We start from the raw sequence: 27,123 nt of genomic DNA, 5'->3' as shown, positions 1-27,123 counted from the left end.
ACCCCCTGATCCCTAAACCCACCCCTAAACCTACCCAGCTCCACCCCCGATCCTTAAACCCACCCCTAAACTTAACCAGTTTTAGACTCATTTTAGATGGTGCAGGAAAAAAATATACATGTTGATCATAAATGTACATTATTTTAATGTATATGAATAAAAGCGTTTATCCTACCCAACATGTTTTATGTAGTGTGTATCACACCATTAGCTTAGCAAATGTCAAACTCTATTTTAAGAGTTTCGAGTCTCGTGTGTGTTTTGCACTCATATTTGCCATCTGAAGAGTGTTTTAAATCTGTCACATGTAAGTTAAGACGCGCCGTGAGAAGACGGCAACCTTTTTAAGGTAGCCGACAGCAAGTTTTGGATAAGAGCTTAAATTCTCAGCACACCCCTGAATGCTTTGTTGCTTAATACCACTCCCTCTCTCTGTTTTCTTGTCCTCTGGAGACTTCATTTGGCACACTTGCGTGAGCTGCACGTTTCTTCCTCTGTGATTTACGCATTGAAAGACCACTTTGGATTGAGAACGTAATTCTGTTTTTGTGTTTCACGTCAGATGTCTGGCTGAATGAGTCAGTGTGGCGTGTGTTTATGAGCGGTTAGCGTGTTTACTCGGACGGGTCTTCTGAGCTCCACGGATCAACCGTACATGTTGGCGAGGGCATTAGCGGCCGCATGCAAGCGTAACCTGCCTGTCATGCCACAAAAACACAAAGCGAAAAGCCTGAAAAGCGACTCAATTTGCCGCTCTGTAGGAAAGGCCTGTTAGATGCTCTGAATCAAAGAGTCATGTTTGTCTGGGAGAAAAGTCTACAGGAAACATGGAAATAAAATAAAAAATGACATGCTGTAAAATAGTAGTTTTTAACTAGAATTTTACTAGAAAGCACATTGTGGTGCTAACCGTGCTAAAGTTGGGTGACAGGCATTGCTATGGTAAATAGTTTGAATCAGTCTGATGAATCATTCACTAAATTAACTCACTGAATCATTTAAAGCAGTTACTGAACTAACATCTGTCTCAATTACCAATCTGCAATTTATCATTATTTCAGTGATATCCATTTAAAAAAAAGAAGTAAGTGGGCTTTAGCAAAATATAAATAAATATAAAATATATATTTTTAACTAATATTGACAAACTATATATCATTTGAAAGCTTACAATCTCTAGTTTCCATATTTGGTGACTCAGTTTGTTTTCATGCCAAGAGGATTGCATTCATTTAATTATTTTAGAAAAAAAGGTCTGAAAATGTTTTAAATATAAAGAAAAAAATCATAATTTCACCATTTGTGATGTGGCAGGAAGCTATAACGCACATGCGTGTTATTTTTATGTGTTTCTTAGAGGTTGAATTCATATCAAAATCTTCCAGACTTCCCATACTACTTCTGAATAGGATGTCTACTTCATAAATTGTATGAAAATTGTCGAAATAAAAGTTCAGATCACTCAAAACACATATGGAAATGGGGGCGCCCTTATATGGGCAGTAATGGAGTCTGGTTGTGCCCTAGTGGAAGTGTTCGGTACTGCATCCAAACAAGATCTCACTGAAAGCTCATTTTTTGAGATATCAACCTAAAATTTTAAACACAACTTGTTCAGATTTTTCTGCAGTTTTAGAGTAGCCCAGGTTTTGAATACATATTTTATATAAAATATGAATAATTATTTTTTTTTACATTTTACATTTCCATAAACTTCTATAACCTTTTTCTGTTTCACTTTCTTAATTTATTTTACTTCTACAAAAATCTGCCAAATGTCTTCTTTAAAACGAGACCAATCTTACGTCTATGCATTCTTGAATTACAACCATTTAAATTCGAAATATGCATGTTTCAGTTAACAGGTTTAATAATTGCAATTATATATATATATATATATATATATATATACATACATATGTATTGAATTAATATACATTTTTAATACATCCTTTATATTCATCTATTTTATTTCTTTTATTATTATGATCAAAAACAAAAAACAAAAAAAACAAAATGAAACACCTCCTGTTACTTTAACCCATATAAAGTATAAAAGATGAGGAGAAATGTCTGAATGAGTTGCTCTTTTAGAGGATACGATGATAATATGAGTTCTCTCTCCATTTCATACATTGAGTCAAAGACACACACACAACATTCACAACACACAGTAACACAAACTCAATAAAACACAGACATGGCACACACCACAACATCAATACTGGAAGGCCACACACACACACACACACACACTTTGAAGGATAAAAGAGCTTGTGGCCACGAGCCAAGAATGATCTCAATGGCTCCTTCAGCCTTTGCAGGAAAGAGAAGCATATCGATTGAGTCTCAAGGCATCGCCTGTATCAGCGTGTGTGAGTACACATATATTTACATCTAGGCGAGTGTGTGTAGATTTTGCATGCATGTAAACCCAACCTCTATCTGGTCCTAAAACGGATTATTCAGCAAGTATTTAATATGTGGTCTGAAAAAAAAAATGAAAATGGACTCGGAAGAGCAAGACATGACGGGAACATCACAACAGTCCATCACAGAAGACCGACCCTGATTGATTGAATAAAATATTATTTCCCCACCTTCGGGTCTGGCGTGATTGCATCTTTTTCTCGGGAAACCAGTCCATCTTATCGGACTTACAGCCGGAGATAGGAGCAGAAGGCACACAAGACAACTTTATACGTCTCCGACCTCGTCCACTGCCCGGACCAGAGCCCTGCGTCACGGCTTGGGATTGATGCTATGCTTATTGAACATAACGCCGGACCAAATTGCCTCTCTTGCTTTTACACTGTGAATAATGCAGGAGCCACGTAGTCCTTCGAGCTCAGATAAATAATCTATGGAAGCTTCCTGTTGGGTTGAAGCTGGGACGCCCAAACAAACCTCCAATAGTCGGGCGTCTGGCTTCAGATCAATTGTTTTACTTTCAAAACCAATGTTTTAATTTTGTAATTCTTTTGCACAATGTGGATTGAGGTGAAGCGAGTGCAATTAGTAATATTTCTCAGGGTTAGGGATTTTCTTTAGTGTGTGATTATTTGTACCTGGCAGACAATAAAATTAAATAAAACTCTTACAAACTTTAAAGGGATAGTTCACTTTGAAATTCATTTTGGGTATGTTTTAGCTTACCTCAAGGGCATCCAAGATGTACAGTAGGTGAATCCCAAACCTAACCCTTTAAAGGGATACTCCACTTTTTTTGGAAATAGGCTCATTTTACCACTCCCCCAGAGTTAAACAGTTGGGTTTTACCGTTTTCGAATCCATTCAGACGATTTTTTGATATTTTAGAAGAATATCAGTAACCGGACAGTTTCTGGTCTCATTGACTTCCATAGTAGGAAAAAAATATACTATGGAAGTCAATGAGACCAGAAACTGTCTGGTTAGTGATATTCTTCTAAATATCAAAAAATGGTCTGAATGGATTCGAAAACGGTAAAACCCAACTGTTTAACTCTGGGGGAGTGGTAAAATGAGCCTATTTCCAAAAAAAAAGTGGAGTATCCCTTTAAGTACATGTAGTTAATTATTATTACTTTTAGGTAATTCTTAAATGCATACATTGTAAGACGGAGTGTAACCTATTGTTTTATTTGGTGGATATTTTATTCTAAAAATCAAACATATTGTGCCTTTAAGCATTGTGATAAGACAAAATCTAATCTCCAGAGAACTATTAACAGCTGTCTTACACACACACACACACACGCTTTTGAGACTTGGTCTTCAAAAAGAAACAAAGCACTGTTTGTGGATTAATCATATCAGTGCAATCGTTTCATGATTATGCAGTTTACGTTTAAGTGGCAGAGAAACATTCCTCCAAATTAGAGTCTGCTTTTAGCAAAATCAAATAAAAGACGGAGCAGAACTGAATGTGTTTACGGCAGTGAACCCCGCTAAATGCTAGACACGAGGAAGCACATTAGCCTGAGCTGATACCGGCTGGGATAATTTGGGTGAAACGGTTCCTCTTTTCAAGAAACTTTTGCCTCCCTGAGCTGGATGAGATTAGCTTTGACAAATGCACAATATGCTGTTTCATGTCCACAAAAAGCCTATGAAAGTCAGTGAGACAGAGTTAGCGAGAGATGGAACTCAATGTTAAACACAAGTTGACAGCTTCCAGCACCATTGGCAGCCATCTTTTCTTTTCCCGCTTCGGGAATTCCCAGAAGCTCTAGCAATAATCCATATGCTTTTATTTTTCTGCTCTGTACCTCACAAGCTCTCTCGGTGTTCTCCTCAGAGGCTCACCCACGATCGTCTTACTCATTCACAAAGTTTCTTTATGGATTTCTGCCTCTATTTCTTCTCCAGCCTCCACACCAGGGACTCGGGGTTCGATACACCTACCTGCTGTGAGTTCCAAATTCGTTTGAGCGGATTGTGAGGAAGAGGAGGGTTGTGGAGAGAATCCTTGAGAGGAGAGATCAGCTCTATCACAAACACACCTGCTGAGTCACTCCACTCAACCCAGCTGGAGTCTCGCCTGGCCTCTCACAATGCTTTAAAGTCATGTTGGAATGACCGGAATTACGTCACGAGTGCATATAGACCATTTTTGACTCAATTAAACAATCATGGCAATAAATATCGACCAAACAGTTTCGCCTTCGAGGAGATGAAAAACAGCGATAAAACTTGTTGGAAAACACTACTCGTTTAGCTGGTTTATGAGGCGCCAGACTAAACTACATTTCCCACCATTCTTTATGGCTGCACAACAATGATAAAATACAGATAAAGCACCAATTACACACCTAATGTACATCCTTTACTGTGTTTTTGTTGTTACATTAGCACCAAAAAGCTTCCTGACTTTGTCAGAAAGTAGAAAAGAGCGGAACAAAAATGATGCCAACCAGAATCATTGAAGCCACATCACATCATAATTATGACTTCTGAACTTGTAAGTAGGAACTTCCCAAGGGGGACTTGAGTCTGGGGGGTTTCAGTGCATGAATGCATTTAACAGAGTTTGGCTTTAAGAAATGCAGGCAAAACACTACGCATGTGGACAAGATCTGCGTAGATCACACGTCACAGTTTTGCTGCATTATATTGCATACAAAAGCATTACATTTACCCCACCATTGTTTTTAGGTCCCCAAACGCGAAAACGATACTACGTCCCCAAAAACGAAACGATGCAAAACAAATACTCGTATCTCGTTGAAATCTTGACGGATTTACAAACGGTTTGGTTTCTTACAAAAGTTATTCACGTGGCTACAATTCTGGATGATTATTTATTTATACACTTATTATTCATAAGTATGCAGTATCATAACTAAATCTCTGATGTTCACAACAAACCAAACCGTTTGAAAATCGGAAGAAAATTGAGCAAGTTATGGTTATTTAAAAAGTACATGCACCATTAATACAATGTTAACGTGAGCGAGCTGACTGTGACAAGATGGCCGCCAGGTGCGGACGTCGAGCCCCATTGGCCAGCGGTGCAGACGAGAGATCTAGGGTTTATTATGGATATCTCTGGTAAAACCCCCAATGGTTTCCAAGATCTCTTTCACAGATTGCCGCAGCAAAATACATGTGATTACTCGGTAAATCACACTTGATCGGTCTCTCACACCCCCTGCTGGCTCGGAGGTCAAAAAGACACAAGACAGGCCAGTTTTACTGATTGTTTTTTGGTCAGTCTCCCTGTCTTAATTAAGCAGCATTGGCCTGTATGTTTCTCCACTCTAGGCATTAGCAGCCTTTCTAATAGCCTTGATTTATTCCTGTTGGTTTAATCTGTGAGTCTCCAGGCGAATGGAACAACTTGCACGACGGATGCACATCTGTTACATCTTCAGTCTTATGCTATTCGGGTGGGGGTGTGTGTGTGTGTGTGTGTCTATACGCACAACAGATGTGCGTGTACATTCAATCATAATGCGCACAACAGAGTCTTTATTTGCCAGACGACTTGGGCCGCTGGAATTGGTTTTCACGAGAGTACGCACGCTACGGCACACGTGTCGCACGCAGCCTTTCAAAGCAAGACAAACTAAACTAAACAAAATAATAGGCTTAAATATCACAACTGATGAAAAAACAAAAGCAAATGGCACAAAGCAAATCGGATTAAATAGAGTTATGGGTAGAACAGTTTGCCTCACTGCAGGAAAATTCCTCGTGACTGGGATACTAAAATATTCTTTCCCTCTGCAAATAACGGTCTGTTCCTCACAGGTGAATCTCACAGAAAACAAAGGCAAGTCTGGGGCGTATTTCAGCACAAAATAAAAATAAAGCAATAAAATAAGTAATTATAAGAAGATTTGACATTTTCATGTTTAAGTTTTGTGTTCTATTTACACTGTAAAAAATAACACATAATTTTTACGGTAAAATACCGGCAGCTGTGGTTGCCAAAACTTTACCGTCAAAAATATGGTAGCAACGTTATTGGTTTTACAGACTTAAATACAATTTACCATATTTCATTACCTCATATAATGTTCATTTACCGACATATTGGAGTATTAAAATCTGTTTTGTACCATTGCAATACAGTACACTCATAATCACCAATCACAGCAGTGATGAAAGTCACATGATCAATCAAAGCTCATCACAAGCAGCTCTTCCACAAGAAAGATAATACTATTGTATTTAAGCAAATCTCATTCGCAAAAACATTAAAGACCATCATGGTAACACACAAATTTAAAAAATGCCATAAACAGTAATTTAACAACATTACATGTAACATAAAACCCTAATATACATAAATGATTAGAAAAAAAACGAAGAAAACTATGAAGAAACAGTTATTTAAAAAAAATACTTCAAATGTGAAGTGTTTAAACAATTTACAGTTTTTCACTGTAAATTATACAATGAATTGTGCTTTTTTACTTCCAAAAACTGCAAATCTAACAGTATTTTACAGTAAAATTACATTAAATGTACAATTAGATCTATTCTGGTTATTTACCGTATATAACTTTCTGTTAACCAATAAACAGTTTTTTTCTTTTACCGTTAAAACGATTATTTTTAATTTTTAATTATCAATTTAATTAAAACAAAGATTTGGTGACTCTCTCTCTCTCTCTCTCACACACACACACACACACACACATATACACGTTGGGTTTCAACATTTTATGGGGACGTTTATTCTATCCCCTTACACTCACCCTACCCTTAAAACTTTCCTTCACAGAAAACTTTCTGCTATTTCAGATTTTCAAAAAACATTATTCAGTATGATTTATAAATGTAGGGAATAGGGAATACCAGGACCACACACACACACACACACACACACACACACAGATCCCATCCCCGCTGGTTTCATTCGCAGCTCCATCATCATAGTTTCTTAGTGAAACTACCTAACTACTGCAATTATCCTCTCTGTCGCTGTGACTACCGCTCCCATGGCTACTGCCACCATCGCTAGGTAACCAGGGACTCTGGTGGATGCTGGTAAATGGCTTAGTTCTTTATCAGAGCAAACAGAGCGAGTGAAGGGATAGAGAGAGTGTTTTAATGTGTGTTTGGTGTCTAGAGGGCAGGAATGGCTTATGATGGAGAGCTCAGGGGCAGGTTTCTGTGCCTTTATAAGTGCTCTGGTGAACTGTTTCCCAACACTGCTGTTCAAGTACCTGCTGTATGTTGTAATTATGCAGTCAGAAATTAAATGTGGTAGGATAAAATTACGCAAATCATAAAAAGACAATCAATTAATCAAGAAAAGGTTTGATTCACAAATATATTACTTCTATGAGATCTTCTAATGAACTATTGTATATTTTTGAGATACTTATACAAACCTTCAAACAAGTGATTCCTATGAGTCGGTTCTGTTAATGAATCAGTGAATCTTTTTTACTGATTCATTAAAAATAAACAGCTCATACAATCACACACAAAGACTCTTGTGAGCTGATTCTTTTAATAAATCAGTAAATCCGTTTGACTGATTCAATAAAATTGTTCATCTCTAGTGTGCTGGTTCTATTAATGGACTTGTGACTGATTCAGTAGAAGAACCAGCTCATTAGGATCATTTGTTCTGAATTCTGCACGCTAAACTGATGGATGACAGTGTGAATGATGTATAAAGTTAGCCAATCATAACAGCAGACATCACACCTCTCCTGGAAGTATCCCGCATTTTGATAGCGTTTCATATCCTGCGTTTCAAATGCATCTTCTGTTAACACTTCGAGATGCTCCCCTCAATTTCAACACAATCTACATTACTTTCACTTTGGGCACACAAATACTATTAAATGAATGAACCCTTGCTTCACAGCTTATATGAATATTATATAATATAGAATACTAATACATTTTTGCAGGGTGAGATGTCTGTAATAGGGGTCATAGTCATCAAGGGAGTGTAGAAAAAACATGTTTAAATCCATGGGTCAGAGAAGGGTGTTAAATGGATGTACAAAGCTATATTATGATTATTTTAGTCTAAGGAAAAAAGGAAACCATGCTACAACATGAATAATATTTCCCATTTAAAAACTGCAGAGATCCCCTGCAGCGCCTTTTCTTTTGAACTCTCTCTCTCTCTCTCTCTCTCTCTCTCTCTCTCTCTCTCTCTCTCTCTCTCTCTCTCTCTCTCTCACTCTCTCTCAAGCCTATGGGCATTTGTGTCATTGTTGCAGCCCAAAATCCCCATGAGTGTCTCATAGAGACAAAATAAAACACATTTGAATCTGATTTAAGTCCTAATGTACGCTAATGTATCCTACTTCGCTTGATTGGATCCAGAAATAAGAAATGTGCTTATTGGTTGAACACACACACAAACGGCCTGAAATATGTGCATCCCAATATAATGTAAAATGCAAATTTCCAAAAGGATGAATCTCTGGAAATAGTTCTGTTGTAGGATTTTACATCCTAATACGTTTAATTACACGGCCAGCAAACTGGAAAACAAAGCAAAAGAGCCGCCACCATTGCCCTTTCGGCCCAGTGCAGGTGAAACCGTCATCAGTCAGAATGTCGTTGTTCATTCAGACCTGCCGTCCCTCTAGACAGAAACATCTTGTATGATTATTGATTCAACATCAGCTGTCCACCCATTTTCTACCCTGTTTTCAACACGTCAAACAAATTTGGAGGAATGATCCGCATTGAAAAATGGCCCGAGGGATGTTCTACAGCAGAGTCTGCGATCGGCACCACACATAATGCTTTTCACAGACGGACAGATACACAATTCAACGCAAGCTGAGGAAATATGACAGGCATGAAGTGTGTTAAACAATTACATTTGCCTGGAAATTACGTTTTAATGAGATGGTTCACCCAAAAGAACATTATGCAATCTTTACTCATCTCCTTACATCGTTGAGGGCATTTTCACGCTGCTCTTTTCAAAATAACAAAAGCATATAGTGACCAGGGCAATTCAAGCTCAAAAACAGACAAAAAGTTACCATAAAAGAAGTCCATAGAATTTGTTTAGAATTATACATTTTAAGAGCCAGTCCATAAGAGTCATTTGTTTGTATAATTATTCAAACAAGAGACTGGTTCTCTCGTTTTGATTCATGAAATCATGTATTTTAGAAGCATTACATGTGCCCGGAAAATATGAAACACTTAAAATGATCACTCTGTTATGTTTACTCACCCTTCTGTCGTTTCAAACATTTAATGCAATATTAATTACAAAGTCAACCAGAGACCAACATCTATACATATTCAATTTGCACATATTCAAGCTTGGCATGTTAAAAGGAGTAGTTCACTTTAAAAAAAAAAAAAAAAAAAATGCTTTTAATTTACTCACCCCCATGTCATCCAAGATGTCCACGTCTTTATTTCTGAAGTCAAAAAGAAATGAAGGTTTTTGATGAAAACATTCCAGGATTTTTCTGCATTTAATGGACTTCAATGGGGTCCAAACGGTTCAAGGTCCAAATGAGAGTTTCAGTGCAGCTTCAAAGGGCTTTAAACGTCAAAAGACGTAAATGAATGAATCTTTTGGTTCATTCAACGAACAAAATGGACAAAATTACTCTTTTTTAAGGATTCGTTCATTCGTTCATCAGAGTCACGAACGCGCATCACAGAACAGAGCAAGGCGAGCATTTGTGCTTATAAACCTTAAATTTTTTTCATTTCTTTTTGAAATGAGCGATTGCTTTACTTGATAAGACCCTTATTCATCGTCTGGTGTCGTTTAAAGCCCTTTGAAGCTGCACTGAAACTCTCATTTGGACCTTGAACCGTTTGGACCCCATTGAAGTCCATTATATGGAGAAAAATCCTGGAACGTTTTCATCAAAAACCTTAATTTCTTTTCGACTGCAGAAAGAAAGACATGGACATCATGGATGACATGGGAGTGAGTAAATTATCAGCAAAAGGTCCTCCTTTAAGACAAACATCATTGGTTCTTGCATGTCATAATGATTCGGGACGACTTCCGAAGATTTGAATATTAGCGCACAGCTGTATGGACCAGTTAAAGCTCCTTTGAACAGTCTATATTGTTAAAAGCACTATATAAATGAAGGTGACTTGACTATGGGATGTTTTAATTGTCCTGTGTTTTTAGTTTGATAGTTGCAGTTCCCATTAACTCTACAGTAGCTGTATAAACATTTCATTTTGCGTTTCATAGTCACAGTGGTTGACAAACAATGACAGAATTGTACTACTTGGATGATCCATCTCTTTAAAGGCTACACATGCCTTCTCAGTGTCTATCAGCAATGTTTATGCGTTAAACGTTGCCTCCGTCTCATAAAGCTGAGTAAGATCAGTGCGCGCGGCTCAGGTGAACGACTCGCGTAGGTAGAGCATCAGAGGAGACCGCGCGACCGCACTCATCCGTAGGTTCGTTCTATCACCGCGCTAAATCGAAAATTGGCTGACATTTCTCTTCATTAGAGGCAGTGAGCGGGAACGCGGCGACCGGAGACATGCTTCATTACGGCTCTTCATTTAAAGGGGCCATGCCTGAGCTGACACATTAGAGTCATCCGCAGTGGGACGGAGGGGAGGGCTGTTTCAAGAGGGCTTCAGATCTTAGAAAGGTCATGTAAAATGGACAAACACACACAAACACATCCTCGCTCAAGCAAGATCAATGATGAACATACTTGAGCCATGAAATCAGCCAGACAACAAACAACAGACTGCAGTTTTCTCTTCAGTATCTGGGAAACTTGTTCGAACACAATCATATTTCCAATCTATTTGGTGACACCAATGCCAGATGCACACAAGTCCTCCACTAAACAGGTTAGTCACATGGTTTAATTGTGCATTGGTGAGGTTTCCCGCTGTGGAGAGACGGTATCACGTTTCTAATAGCGAACAGCGTCTCACCTCGACTCCCTGCACTTTGAGCTTCATGTGATCCTCCCGCGTGGTTTTCCCATCTTTCCTCTTCTTCCAGCAGTAGCCATCTTTTCTGTACTTCACCTTCTTCCTGTTGTAGAGGATCATAGACCCATTCTGCGGCCTGAGACGGAGAAAAAGAGAGCGTTTTAATGACACTCACACAGAATAAGAGGGATTGAAAGGGATAAACACAACCTTTTATGTACTATTAGTCCAAATGTAGAAAACGTTTTGTAAGCCAAAAACATGAAAGAGAAAAACACGAAATTAAATTATGTTTTTGAAAGACTGAGGAAGACACTAAGGGACAGGTTTACTAAACAGGGTAAATTAGCATGAAAGCATAATTTCATTAAATAGCCGATGGGGGTGTAAAGTTCTGCTCGTGATCTACTGTACTGACAACACGCAAAATAAAGAACACAGATGGAGTCAGATCATTTCCATAATGACCAACACAATCTACCAAATTAGCATCTGCTTTTTTTGGGTACAAATCCCAGTAAATTGACTAGCGCAAACCTACAAGTAAATCACCTTGCATAATTCATTTCAAAAGTCTCGTCCTAGAAATGTTGCATCTGAAAGGGAAACTCCTACAAATGCATATGCAATAATAACCGTCCACAACTTTTTAGTGCTAAGACACTCACAGGTTATGATGTATTGGTTTATGTCAAGATGTCTTAAACAATGTCATATTTGCATTCAAAATGTCATTATTGAGCGAAAGTTTATACATGTATAAACCCTACTTCATATTCAAGACATATGTCATGTGATGGTTATGAAGGTGTCATGTCAGTCTTATGCACACCCCTTCAAGTAAAGTGTTAACGTCATTTTTTAATGCCACAACAGGGCTTGTGTTGGTGCACGCTGTTAGTAAATCAAGCCCTAAAACTAAAACAATAGTAAAAAAATCAATATCAACATGTATATAATAATAAAATAATACAGAATAATATGTTGTTTTTATGTTTTATGTGGACTTTCCATAGACATAATGATTTTTATACCATACAAACTGCATATTCTGTCCCCTAACATCATCACACAAAACTTTCTGCATTACGTTTTTTTTTAAAAACCATCACTTAGTATGATTTATTAGCTGTTTTTCTCATGGGTTATTATAGCACAGGTAATATTATGCAATCTGAAATTAAAGCACACAGCATTGAAAGTATACCAACCTCCTAATGGAAGGATTTCCCCACAAATTATTCATAATTCCACCAATAATAAAACACTTTAACACACCAATGACTTGAGCCTCCATCGCTCAGAGCTGATGTGTGAAACGAACAGCTCATTATTATCATAACCGTATCAGAGATGGAGTAAAACACGTTAGCTTGACGGAGTGCTTTCCAGACCGTTGCGGTGCAGGATTAATATCACATTGAGGCCCTTTATGTGGTCCGTCCGTTCCCATTTATACTGGAGGTTTATTGCCAGCTCTGCATTGGTGGAGAATTCCTCTCTGCCCACTTCTTGGTTTGACACAGAAACAATCGGTCTTGGGACTTTATTTAAAGGGAATTGGTTTGATGACTCTTTATAGGTTGTGTTATATGCACTGGCTGGTTCTGCTCATTTTTCACCGGTGACGACCGGTGCCATGGGAACGCTTCTTGGGTGTTGTTTGCCAAAACCAATGAAGAGGCCTGAAGTGCCCTGCCAGAATGTGCCATGCTGTTTATGGGAGAGATGCTTTTGATCTTTGGTCTGTAGTTATTTTGGGGATTTTCTCTCTCTCTCTCTCTCTCTCTCTCTCTCTCTCTCTCTCTCTCTCTCTCTCTCTCTCCATAACATAATAACATAGGAACAGGAAATCAGAATAAGTAACATACAAAACTGCATTTCCTGTACAGGTCAACAGACATGGAACATTTGTGAAATATATATAGCATGTAAGAACACAAACAAAAAGAAACTACAATTAACTACAATAAACTACAATTACTTAATATAGAGTTGCAGTTATAGTCAAGGTTTGGTTTAGGGTTAGTTACTTGTAATTCTGCATAATTTACTGGGTGTTTTTTGCATTGTGACATTTTCAGTGAAACCTCAATTTAAGTCTCATTAGCATAAATATAAAATATGAAAACAATTGCTTAATTAACAATAATTAAAATAAATGAATAAATAAAAACATTTAAAAATGTGAAATTGTGCTTAATCATCAACAAAATAATAGGGCTGTCAAACGATTAATCGCGATTAATCGCATCCAAAATCAAAGTTTGTGTTTACATAATATATGTGGGTGCACTGTGTATAATTATTTTATATATAAAATACACACACATGCTTGCATATATTTAAGAAATATTTTCATGTATATACTGTGTATAGATTTATAAATAATTTATATTATATATAATATAAATATTTTATATATAAATGTATGTGTATATATACGTATTTACAAATTAATTATACACAGTGCACCCACATATATTATGTAAACACAAACTTTGATTTTGCATGCGATTAATCGTTTGACAGCCCTATAGCAAAAATGCAAAAAAAGGTCCTAAAAATGGGCATGTTTTTTCCCCCTTTAAATAAATATACAATTGCTTTCATAATTTTGTTGTGAAATATGACCTATAAATGTTTTCAGATCCCTCGCAGTAAGCGAGAATAATTTCTCTTAGAAGAGGAAATTCAAAGAAACATGTTTCCCCCATTAAGACAAAGGTGAGCATTTTGTATCGAACGCTTCTCAGAATGCTTAATATTTTAACAGGACTATTTATCGTGAGTGTGTTCAAGCCATTTGCTCGGCTCCTTTTCCTCGGGACCTTTGGGTAAGCCATTTTCTTTTTTAATTGAAGGCAGTTTGTTCCAGAAAAAAAAAATGAAGCACTTTAGCAGGGGAATGTGAGGTGGGCCCGGAGCAGATTTGCGGAAAGCAGCCGGAACAAGAGTCTCTCTCCTTCTCTGTGTGTACTTAGGCGATCCAATTAATCTTATCAGAATTATACATATTTATACATGGAGAGCAGGGCAAAAGGAACGCTAACTGTTCCGTTATCACATTCGGATGACAGGACGCCTCTTCTGTTTCAGAGACTTAATGTACCAGACAGAAATGGAAAATACAGGCAGGGAAGAAACGTTCTTAAAGGGATGTGGTCTTATTCAAAGGCCGGTGTACGTTTGATTAAACATAGGCACTCGATACAACGTGTAGGGCTTCAACAGAGCTTTAGATACGTGTATAATGAATAATAAATGGGATTGTAATGCTTTAGAACGTATTCATAATACATCAAATCTGTACTGTAGTAGTCGCACTTGAGTGCCGACATGTTTTAGAAGGATATTATAATGCAATCGTGGAATTACTTTATGGGCCACCCTAATTCATAGCAGGTGCATTTTTTTAAAGACACCAATTATAATACAATATCAAAGGGCAAAATTGCAAAGCTACACGTACAGACACCACATTCTGGCAATGATTTTGCTCATTGCGTCAGAGAAACGTTCAGGAAAGTTAGAAATTCTCCTGCCACAGGTTTCTAAATTATTCATTTTTACTCAGTTCATTTTCCACATAAATAAGGCGTCTGTGCTGCGGTGGTGAGAGAGCCTTCTGATGAAGCTCGTATACACCCGAAAGACACATATCGGCTTAATTATAACGGTAAAAGAAGAAGCAAGACACAGCACTCCACTTATGAATAAGCCTATATACTATGAATAGTACTATTTTTGATTTATTTACTGCCCTTTTAACTAGATTTGGCCATGTGTGGAATATGAACAAGGCCAAATATAGGTCCATAAATAAAATAAATAAGCGTTGTAGACACACACATACACAAAAGAGACCCAAACCAAGCCTTATCTGAAGATGCCACCGCTTGACTCGACCGTCAGGGCATCTGACGCCGGTTAACCGACAGCAGCTCCTGGTGTGTGTACAGTCACGCTGGCATTTAGCCACCTAAAGGACTGGTATTCCATATGGCGCAGGAGCTGATCTATTTATCCTTGCAGGAGTCCTGCCTCTCTCCGCCTGTTTTCATATCTCCTCACCTTGCCTGTTGATTTAATAAGCGATAACAGAGGTGGCAGGCGGTAACAAATCACCCCCCTTGTATTTTTCCACCTGCCCACCTCTCAATGTCAGCAATCACACTCATCAATCAATCACCTCATTACAATGGTGACAGGACTGCGCCACACGCCGAACGCCAAAACACATGTGGACGAGCACGTGCGCTGCTATCGGATGGCCTCTAATGTAATTGTGGGTCTGATTGGACAGAATTTGATTTCTGCAGTCTGAGGGGGTGTTGAGGGTTTTTCTGGAGACAAGATTCCCTCAGTGTTCAAGCGGTTTTGAAACTGAACGTTTGCGTTTACGATTTTTATCGGTGAATTTGATCAGGAATTAGAGCACATATGGTCAATTTTAAATGTTAAATCTGGAACCATGAACAACTCATTGACTGCGTCATACTGTGTCGTCTCGACTATGTGCTATCGCACAGTTCTGGACATGATTTTGATCCTATTTTCATGCTCTCACGCTGACCACATGAACCTCGAGCTTCGTCCGGTTGGGCTCCTCTGTCTCGGTCTGGCTAAAACAGACGGGGATCAGGACAGCGATGGGTGCCTCCAAACAAGAAAACTGATGTCCCTACATGGCTTATCGAAACAGCGGACCCCGAGGATGGCTTGAAAGGGTATAAATAAAGGCCCGCCTGTCTTCAGCAGCCGACAAGTGGATTAGAAATTGGGTGTTTGTTTGTAAGTCTGGCGGGGCTGGTGGGATAAGGAGAGGGTCGAGTCTGTTGCCTTATCTCCAAAAAGCAGAGAGCACTAGGCTGCCCGGGATCAATAAGGCGACCACAGGCAACAAGCTCTAACCTTAAAATGCACAGCGCCCCCAGACCGAGCAACCCCAGCGTGCATTTGGTCAGGGTGATTTTTCCAAAGGGCATGGAAAGGCCACAGCATTCATGGCTGAATAATTGCATACAGGAGTTGCTGCATAGGATGGGCTTCCCGATCGTCTCGTTTTCAGGCTTTCCCTCTGGGGGTTGGAGGTTATCAATGGTGGTGGCATTTGGAGCTGTGGTGTGAACAGTAATGGAAAGACGCCGCTGAGTTTCGGGCCTCGGGGAAAATCGCATTGAGGCTTCTGCATTGTGTTAACTGGATGAGTGTGAAAAGGGTAAAGCCACGGAAGCTATTAAACCTAATTAAATCATTACCAGAAACATTACGCCGCTTATGTTAGAGATGTTTTAAAACTGTTTTCTTTGCCCTCGGGTCCCAACATACTCTATTTATGACCCCCCTACACCCCCCAAAAGAAAAAGAAAAAAACACACGCCCAACAGTGAGGTAAACAAGATTTGCATTTACAGAAGGAAACAGCAGTGCTTGCATGGCAGCAAAGTAAGCAAGTTAAAGTTAAGGCTGCATTAGAGCTGCTTTACTGTTGACACCAGGGATGTGCAAAATTCAGAACTGGCTATTCATGAGCGTGAATTTGAATTGGCCACGACACAGGAAGTTGAACTGTAATTTGAAAGAGAGGAATCTGATTTTATCTATAAAGACAAGACAACAGACAGACAGATAGATAGAATGACAGACAGACAAGATAGACAGACAGACAGACAGACAGATAGATAGATAGATAGATAGATAGATAGATAGATAGATAGATAGATAGATAGACAGATAGATAGATAGATAGATAGATAGATAGATAGATAGATAGATAGATAGATAGATGGATAGATATATAGATGGATAGATAGATGGATAGATAGATGGATAGATAGATGGATGGATGGATGGATGGATGGATGGATAGACAGACAAGATAGATATATAGATAGATAGATAGATAGATAGATAGATAGATAGATAGATAGATAGATAGATAGATAGATAGACAGACAGACAAGATAGATAGATAGATAGACAGAAGATAGATAGACAGAAAGACAGACAAGATAGATAGATAGATAGATAGATAGATAGATAGATAGATAGATAGATAGATAGATAGATTGACAGACAGACAGATAGATAGATAGAACGATAGATAGAACGATAGATAGATAGAACGATAGATCGATAGATAGATCGATAGATCGATAGATAGAACGAGAGATAGAACGATAAATTGATAGATAGATAGAACGATAGATAGATAGAACGATAGATAGATAGAACGATAGATCGATACTATAGACCTTCTGTAGCCCCGCCCCTTTTCAATCCTGAGCTCGTTGTCTTTTGACTTCCGGTCTGTATTTTGACAGCGATCTTGCATGAATGAACTGCTCGTAAAAAATTTCCCGGTCGACATTTGTTAAGACATTTGCTTTACAATGCTTATGATAAACATTACAATCCTCATTAAAACTTTTGTTAACTCTACAATAAGTAAATCCACTTCACCAGCTAATTACTCCTCGACAGCGATGCCATAGAAATATACAGAACCGGAAGTTCAAAGACAATATTCTAAAGATGACGGCGCCCACGTTTCTCTGGTGCATAAGGTCTATTAAGCTAATAATGCTTGGCACAAACATCTCACACAGTTGACACTGGCATTGTTGAACAAATAAAGAGACACAAGACACCTAGAACACTGTCACAATCTGACCACACAAACCTGCACAGGACCCAGAGATAGGAGAAAGAGCGAGTAAGGCACATGGTGTGTTTTCCTGCATGTTATCTGCCGTGGAAGGGACAGTGTGCGGTGGGCTTCTACACGAGGTTAATTAAGTTATTGAGGTGCAGGACTCCTCATGAATACAACAGCATGGAGGCGGTGGACTATCTGTGTTTGTCAGGGGCCTGGGCTGCACCATGTCCATGATTACACACACACACACACACACACACACACACACACACACACACACACACAACGCTTCACCCCCACCTCAATCTCTCAGCCAGCTCCACACCCACAGGGAGTCAAAATCATTTTCAGCAAACCGCAGGGTATTACAAAAAGGCAGCGTGGGAAGCACAGCGTCTTTGAAAAGGAGCAGATCTCCGCTCTGTTGTTGTAGAGGCGGCTTCCTCACGGTGTCCTGACGGAGTTGTGTCCTTGCACTGTAATGCGCAAATAACGAAGAGGAACGTGCCTTCAAAAATCGATCAAAATCAACACATGCTTCAAAGCAGCTCGATCAAGTGCTCCTCTGCTGAACCACTGCGTTAGGGCTCGGAGATTCACTGCCTGAAACAATCAGCTGCCTTCCATTATAGTTTCCATCACAGTTGGGCCAAATGCATCAGAACGATAGGAAATGGCCATTACAATCACTGTGCTTTTCAACGCATTCTCATCCTATAGGACGGCATATAGGTGACGCTTTTGACATTGCATTTAAATAATTTAGCGTCAATATAACACGTTTCGGTTATGGGTAGGTTTGGTTAGACCACTAGGAGGCGCCTTCTGGCCCATATATATCTGGGTCTCATATTGACGCTAAAGGTTGAAATGAGCGTCGGATGTAGACGTAATGTCAAAAGCGTCACCTATATGACGCCTTGAGGTGAGAACGGGCTGTACTTTCGGTTAGAGAAAACCAAAACTGGAACTGACCATTCTCTAACCGCCGTCTATCTTACTCTGTCAAACATTCAGTTATTCGTTCACTGGTAAACAACGGAGAGAAGCAATCAGATGAGTTAACAGTGAGTTATCTTAGCGAATTATTAAAGAAAAATGTTGATTGGCAGTGCAGTTAGCTAGAATTTTTTAGTTGCTTTAAAGGCGTCCAATTTGTCACAGAAATGATAAATTAAAAACATGAAACTGGAAAGAAATGCATGACGGAGAAGTCTGGCTTAGAATCAGCAAAAAACGAGCTTTTTTACAAACTTTAGTTTGTACTTAAATGTATTATAAATTTATGGGGAAAAAAATAAGTACATGTACAATGAATAAATAGAAATAAATAAATTAAAAAAAATGCAAGCTGTAAACCTTAAGTAAATACGTTAGCCAATTTTATATACAATATATTATGATAAATGAAATAAGTAGCATTTTTGAACGGAAACAGTTTGATGAAAATAGTCTCTAAGCTTATATAAAACATCCTTATATTTTCAGTACAGTTCTTTAAAAAATTATATTCCATATTACATATGTTTATATTATATTTATTCCTATAGTATTATATACCGTACATAATTTGCTTATTTCACCCACATTTATAGTGCGTTATCTGTAAAAACAACCACCCAAATCCTATCATTTAAATGACGTTTCTCAAGACCTGTCTCTGTCAACTTGATATCTGTCTATTTATCTGACTCTGACCTCTTTTAAACCGGGTCTAAATAAAGTACAGTACACTCGCTGCTTCACCATGTCTCTGTCCATTCTCATTCCCGTCTCATCTCAGTCTCACACCTCTGTAATTTCATATCCATCATTAAAAGGCTGTGGGAGAGCAAGGCTCCGCCGGTGGGCCCGGCTATAAAAAGCATTCCACAGACGAGTACCTTGCCTTCCATTTCCATCTCTGTTGTAAATTGCCAATTTCTGTAGGCTTGACAACATTGTTCTCCCGACAAAGAGTGAGGTGAAGACAGCAGCTTATTAACCTAGACTCAGATGCGCCCACTGTTCAGGTTAATAACCGCAAAGCGAAGCGTCCGTGGCCTGTGGGGAGGGGATGGAGCGTGCCGAGAGACCGCCGCTGAAGATCGTGCGAGAGACAGGCGCTGGAGCAAGAGAGCTGATTGCAGGAAGATTAGATTCATCTTTTCAAATGATATGAGAGTCGTTGGATGGTTTTTTTTTTTTTTTTAGGTTTCATCCCTCTCAGCTCGTGGCTGGGTTTCTGTTCGTCTGTGTTGTGACATGCAGTGGCCTCAAAATGTGTTTGGACACTTAAAATCAACACAAAACAGCATTCGCAGACCATTTAACTTCTATTATGTGATGCATTTCATTATAAAGATAAGGTGGGATTTCATTTTATGCATCCGAAAAAGATGGGCATTACATACAGTACAAGAATGGAGCCAGACCAAGGCTTATGATAGCAGGAGAAATCTAAAGCGATGACATTCAGACGTTTTTAAGTGTGACTTAAGTGTCCAAATACCATTGGGGGCTCTGTGTGTACTTTCCACTTTTCTTCATAATACTGTTTTAATATTCTTTCTGTCCGTCCTCTTGACACTGATGGCTCTCCACTGAGAGGAGCAGAAAAAAAAAAGAAAAAAGACAGAAAGAGAGAGAGGAGGGTGTGCGCTGTGGCTTTAGTCATTCTAGTGTCTCATATTGTTCCCATCAATAAATTGGAATGGATCGGCTCTCATTTATCCACAGAACACGTGGACTGTTCTGTCACTGCAGCCCATTGACCCATTCTGTACATCCTACACTAGACACACACCTCATATGACGCACACCAGCATCTGGGAACTGATGCTGACCCGACTCGAACAGTCAAGGAGAAATACTCAAGAAAATAACAGACAGAAAGAGGCAAAACAAAAAGAGAACAGGAAAGGACAGACATGACAAAGAGTTTTCTGCGTACATTTTACACTTTTTAAGTAAAGAAACCTTAAGGACTAAATTGAATAGAACACGATACATTAATATGTTATCTAAATTGAAATATTATTATCGTTTTTTATGCAAACCTTTGATTGCTTTGTTTCGGGCTACTGTACATCTAACGGCTCAACTTAAAATTCTTGATTGAATGACTGCGACATATGTTAAGTAATATATGCAAACAATAGGTTAAAGGAGTAGTTCACTTTTTAAAAAACTTTTGCTGATCATTTACTCACCCCCATGTCATCCAAGATGTCAAACATCCAGGATTTTCTCCATATAATGGACTTCAGAGGGAACCAAATGGTTCAAGGTCCAAAAGACAATTTCAGTGCAAACTGCAAACTGTTCAAAGGGCTTTAAACGATTCCAGAAGATAAATAAGAGTCTTATCAAGCGAAATGATCGCTCATATAATAAATAAATAACAAAGTTTAAGTTTTATAAGCACAAATGCAAATGCTCGCTTTGCTCTGTTCTGCGATGCACGTTCGTGACTCTCCTCGAACTCGTTCATCAACAATTTTTTTTCGTGTTATTTGGTTCATTCAACGAACAAAATGAACGAATTGACTCGACTCTACGTCTGTAGAAGCCAGTCAAATTAGTCATGCCAACATGGACAGGTGAACTCATCCTCAAAAACCATGAACATTTTGTTCACGCAAGATAAAAGAAAACGAGAGCCAGACTACACTGAATACAGTTACTGCAGACCATATGTTTTGTAAAATTAATCATTTGCTCTAATAATGAATCGTTTATTAATACATTTATAAATTCCCATTTTTTTGCAATATCAATGGATGCATTTCTATGCAAAATGTTGGTTCTGTGTTTGTTTGCTGCTTTATATTCACTGAGAACCACTGAAGTTATTCTGCCTGTGAAGTGTTTCCTGAACATATTAAGATATCAAACGTTAAACCAATTCCACTCTAGAAACGATAGCGTCTGCGTACTCAGAAATGACTGGGCAAAAATCACTGCGCATTTGTGAAACGGGACCGTCAGATGAACAGCTGACGGGATAAACAAGAGCTTTAGGGTGACATGTGTCTCTAAGACGGAGCACATCCAAACAAATCTCTTCTATCCCAAAACAAATCCCTCCGATACAACAATGATACACATTTCTCATGAGCTACAACCAGCTGTCAAGTGAAACTCTGGACATTACTACTGCTTTTCCTCGGGCAAATTGATAGACTACCGCAATTTAGTACTGGAAATCAGGCATCTGAAGTTTGCCGCAGCTGTCAACACACAAACCTCTTCCTTAAGGTTTATCTAGATTTAACAATGTTTGACGAGCACTTCATGAATAGTTTAGAGAGCGCTGTGGTGGAGCTGTAGAAAAGGCTGACGCAGCGAGACAACGAGAGCTACACCAATGAATGAGGTACATTCGGGTCCACCATTTATCAGAGACCGGCAAGATAAATAGCGCTCTCAGTGGAAGAGAGAGAACGAGGGAGATAGATACTTCCTCTTTGTCCAGTTGCTCATTTTGGGAGACTCTGACTTATAAATACTGCAGTAGTCGAGGGCTGGATCATCTGCTCTCGCCTCATTCCAAACCCTCACCACAAATACCAGCAGAGACATGCATATCAATGAGCGCTGCATCATCCCAGCAGTCACTCATGGTTCACATGCTTTTGACCCCCATTTCCTGGATTCATCTCCCCAGTCGGAGGGTGGCCACTTTCCTCTCCTCAACCCCCCTCAATACTCACCTAGTCTCACATTCTGATGATTCAAGTCAAGAGACTTGACTTGACTTAAAAAGAAAGAGACAGATATTTAAAATGTTTCTTTTTTTTATTATTATTGCGGTGCGGCATCTAGGTAAACGTTTGTATAGACCATTTCACAAGATGTAAACAACACTGGTCCAGAAGCACTTCCTGTTTCAGTTTTTTAACACTACATAAAAGCTGGGATAAAATACAACCAACAGAACATTTAAAACTGAATCAAAAAGTTAAACAAACCTCTTTAAGATGTTTTCTTTACATGTGAAATAAAGAAAACAGTTACAAACTGAAACAGGAAGTGCTTCTGGACCAGTGTTGTTTACATCTTGTGAAATGGTCTATAAAAATGCAGCCAAAAGCAGTGATTATTTAAAGCAGTAGTTCACTTAAAAAAAAAACTTTAGCTGATAATTTACTCACCCCCATGTCATCCAAGATGTCCATGTCTTTCTTTCTTCACTCGAAAAGAAATTAAGGTTTTTGATGAAAACATTTCAGGATTTTTCTCCATATAATGGACTTCATTGGGAACCAAACGGTTCAAGGTCCAAATGAGAGTTTCAGTGCAGCTTCAAACGGCACCAGACGATAAATAAGGGTCTTATCTAGGACCCTTCATGTTATGACTCGAAAAAAGATTTGTTCATTTTGTTGAACGAGTTCGAACACTCATCACAGAACAGAGCAAGGTGACCATTTGAGCTTATAAAACTTAAACTTTTGTATTTATTTTTGAAATGGCCGCTTGTTTCTCTTGATAAGACCCTTATTCATCGCCTGGTGTCGTTTAAAGCCCTTTGAAGCCGCACTGAAACTCTCATCTGGACCTCGAACCGTTTGGTTCCCAATGAAGTCCATTATATGGAGAAAATCCTGGAATGTTTTCATCAAAAACCTTAATTTCTATTCAACTGAAAGTGAGGTGAGTAAATCATCAGCAACAGTTTTTTTTTAAAGTGAGCTACTCCTTTAACTGACACACACGCGTTTGTTTTGCTATTCTTGTGAGAACCTCAGACGTAATGGTTTTTATACTGTACAAACTGTATATTTTCTCCCCTTATACTACCCATCACACAAAACTTACTGCATTTTTACATAAAAGTCCCACAGTCTAAAAAATGCTTGGGTCAAATATGGACAAACCCAAATGTTAGGTTAACCAAATTTCAACTTTCACTTTCAACTGTAATTTTTGTTTGTTCATATTTGACCCAAATTTGAGTTGAGACAACCCAGCATTTTTTAGAGAGCACAATTTAGTATGTTTATTAATCAATTTCCCTTGCAATGAATGTAGGTATAATCTCAGGTTTTATTATATCCTTGTGGGGACATTTGGTCCTCACAAATATAGCAAAACATGCCCAGCAGTAATTATAATACATCAATTAAATAAAAACCTGTGCCTCATCCTCCGCATATGCGCAGTCGTCCGATGTAGGTGGTCCACGAGAGGGACGAGGTCACCTGCAACAGTCTGACACTTAACTTTCACGCTACAGCACCAGAAGTATAACTTGCCGTACCTACACGTCATAAATCAAGCGTGAAATTGTGTGCAGGTGTGCGCCACAGGTGGGGGAGCAGTTCCGGCGTCGAGAGCGCCACGTGGGGTCTCTCCGGCGGAGGACGCGGCCAAATCCGCTGAATGTCTCATTGCGTTTACAGCTGTCACAGCCACACAGCTGGGTGAGACACAAGCCCAAAGACAAGAGGCTCTTTCACTGGAGGCAGTACTTCAACTTTCCCTCTCTTTGTCTCTCGGCTCCTCTTCTATGAAAGAGTGTGTGTGTCGCCCGGGGCAATAAAGTACCTTTTTCGGTCCCGCCGTGTCAGATTTACGCCCCTCGTTAAGCCAACGACACCTTCCACCGGTGTTAGCCCGTCAGAATGGCACGGTGCCCGTCTCATAGGGGGCGACACGCTATTAAGATTACGCCTCATTAGTGAAGATGAGGCGGCTGTTGATGAAAGCCACAAAAAAAGGTTGCGAGACACGCAAACGCTCAGCTGGCTTTGTCCAAACAAACAGCGCGTTCTGAACGACTCTCCTCTAGACGTAGCGATAATTTGTTTGTGACTTCCGGACACCTGTTACCCACAATTCAAAGGCTATTTGTGTCTCAGGCGATAATGGGGAATCCCGTAGAGACGGAGGCAGATTCTGGAGTGTGTGTCTGCCGTCACACCTGGTGGAGACACACACACCTGCATCGTTCGGGATAGATGCGGCCACTGTCTAGCTCTGCTAAACTTCTGTATTTGCCCTTGAGAAAGTTGTTTGCACCAGTGGAGATTCATGTGTGTGTGTGTGTTTGTGTGTTCGAGGGGTGTGTCTGAATACTGTGATTGGAAATTTTTCTAACAAACTCATTAGCATGGTTAGATGAGGTTGAAGACGAGCGGAATAAGAAAGTGACCATAATATGTTTGTGTGTGTGTGTGTTTACTGCTCTGTTTATGAGAAGGCGAGTTAATGCTGAAGCTGAGGGATATAGGGATATCAGAATAGCATACTTACTATAATACTATAAAAGGAGTAGTGTGTATGCTGTGAACAGTACTATGCATATTAGACTTTGCTAGTGAAAAAAAAACATTAAACATGAGTTCAACCCAAGTGCAGAATACTACTGTCTGAAATATGCAGTGATGCATAAATATCTTACAATCAATCAATCAATCAATCAATCAATCAATCAATCCATCAATCCATCAATCCATCAATCAATCAACAAAGAAAGTCAGAATTTCCTTTATCCTACTAAAGCCAGACAAACTTGTAAACTCTGGGAAAATCAAAAACCTAGGAATGTGTATAGTGATTAACTAGGCAGCTTCTAGTTTAAGCGTGTTAAGATTGCTTCACTAGCTTTAACACAATCTACTCCTCCTGTACTAAGTTCACTGACTTCTTGCCCCCCTCTCTCTCTGCGGATTTGAGATCTGATTGGTTATTCTCAGTATGCACCAACCCTTAGCACGTTTGCCGGTGGAATATGTTTGCGCTCTATGATTGAGTATTATAAAGCAGAGCGGTAGGGGTGTCATATATTATTAGGCACTGGAATGCACACAGAACCCCCCCGGGCGTGAGAATACCTGGGGATTTGTCTAATGCAAGTGTGCCTTTACCTGCGGATGGGATTATCTCTGCTGCAGGTGAGTGGACTCAGGTTTACCCGTTATGCTTACAGACAGGAGCAAGGCTTTTATTGGATGGGAAGGGTTGGCACTCGCGTCCTACTGTGAAATAAAAGTTCAGAGATTCCTGCATGAATTTAATTTATGGGTCTTACATATGCAAATATATATATATATATATATATATATATATATATATATATAGAGAGAGAGAGAGAGAGATTTATTTGATAAAAAATAAAAGTAATATATTTAAAAAAAACATCATATATTTGAAAATGTAATGTGACTGAAAAGCTGAATTTTCAAAATCCATTATCCTTGTCTTCTGTTCAGAAGTCATTTCTTCAATGTTCATCATCAATGTTTTAATGGGGGGGGGGGGGGGGGAATAATTTCTAATAATTTCTATTTTTGGATGAATTATTTCTTTAAATTGACTTAAATGTTTGTAATTTCATAATTAATAAATGTAATAAATGTAAATTCATAATTAAGTTTTTCTTTTAGACTTTTTTTAACCCTCAGATTTATACAGTTTTCAATACTGTACCTTTAAGACTTGTATAGTAGCCTATATGTAAATGTGAAGGTAATACGGTGAAGCTTACACACTTAAGAACATCTCTAGTGGAGATCCATCTTCCTTTCCTCAGGATCTCAAAGAGTTAAGGAGAGAAGGAGAAAGAAACTTTCTGGCAAACTTTCTCTGCTGTCGTCCATTGAAGCTGGATGTGATTCAGGAACATCTCTCTCTCTCTCTCTCTCTCTCTGAACACATTTCTATTCCACCTGTGTGAGGTCTCGCAGATAGAGTCACAGAAGCAGAAACCATTGTAATTACTCTTTAATTTATTGACTAATGGCCACAGCCTCCCCTGACAGCAGCAATTGTTCTAATGTCCTGGCCGGCACGACACTGCTCAAGTCCTCTTTGGGCAGCGCAACTAAAATAATTTATCATTACAAGCACATTAAATTGAAACATATAGACCATAAGTGTTGTAATTTATATTATTATTTTTTTTCATTCTCTGCTTTTTCTTGTGTCTGATTGCTCACCCAGGTGGAGCTGAACTCACCCGTACGCCCCTGGCTTCAGCGCGGCTGACATGGATGAATGCTGCCCGGGAATTTACAGGAATTTAAGGACGTGCCAAAATGTGTCTGGAAGGCTGCACTGCATTGATATTTCTCAAACAGGCTAATTTTCTTCATCCACACAATTAATTCCATAATTGC

General features: G+C 38.9%; 1 protein-coding gene across 10 annotated transcripts in view; it reads right to left on the bottom strand.

Moving 5' to 3' along the window:
* camta1b (calmodulin binding transcription activator 1b) overlaps nt 1-27,123 on the bottom strand; it is a 302,050-nt gene that overhangs the window by 102,578 nt on the left and 172,349 nt on the right. For all 10 annotated transcript variants that reach the window (XM_089125207.1, XM_039673486.2, XM_089125205.1 and 7 more), the window contains one exon: nt 11,359-11,494. In XM_089125207.1, coding sequence (XP_088981333.1) covers nt 11,359-11,494 — 136 coding nt within the window. The remainder of the gene's footprint in view (nt 1-11,358; nt 11,495-27,123) is intronic.

Source organism: Pimephales promelas, chromosome 21, assembly GCF_988280905.1.
Source record: "Pimephales promelas chromosome 21, fPimPro1.hap1.1, whole genome shotgun sequence".
Taxonomy (NCBI): Eukaryota; Metazoa; Chordata; class Actinopteri; order Cypriniformes; family Leuciscidae; genus Pimephales; species Pimephales promelas.
Note: the sequence above shows the minus strand (reverse complement) of the source record. Positions and strands in the feature narration are given on the sequence as shown.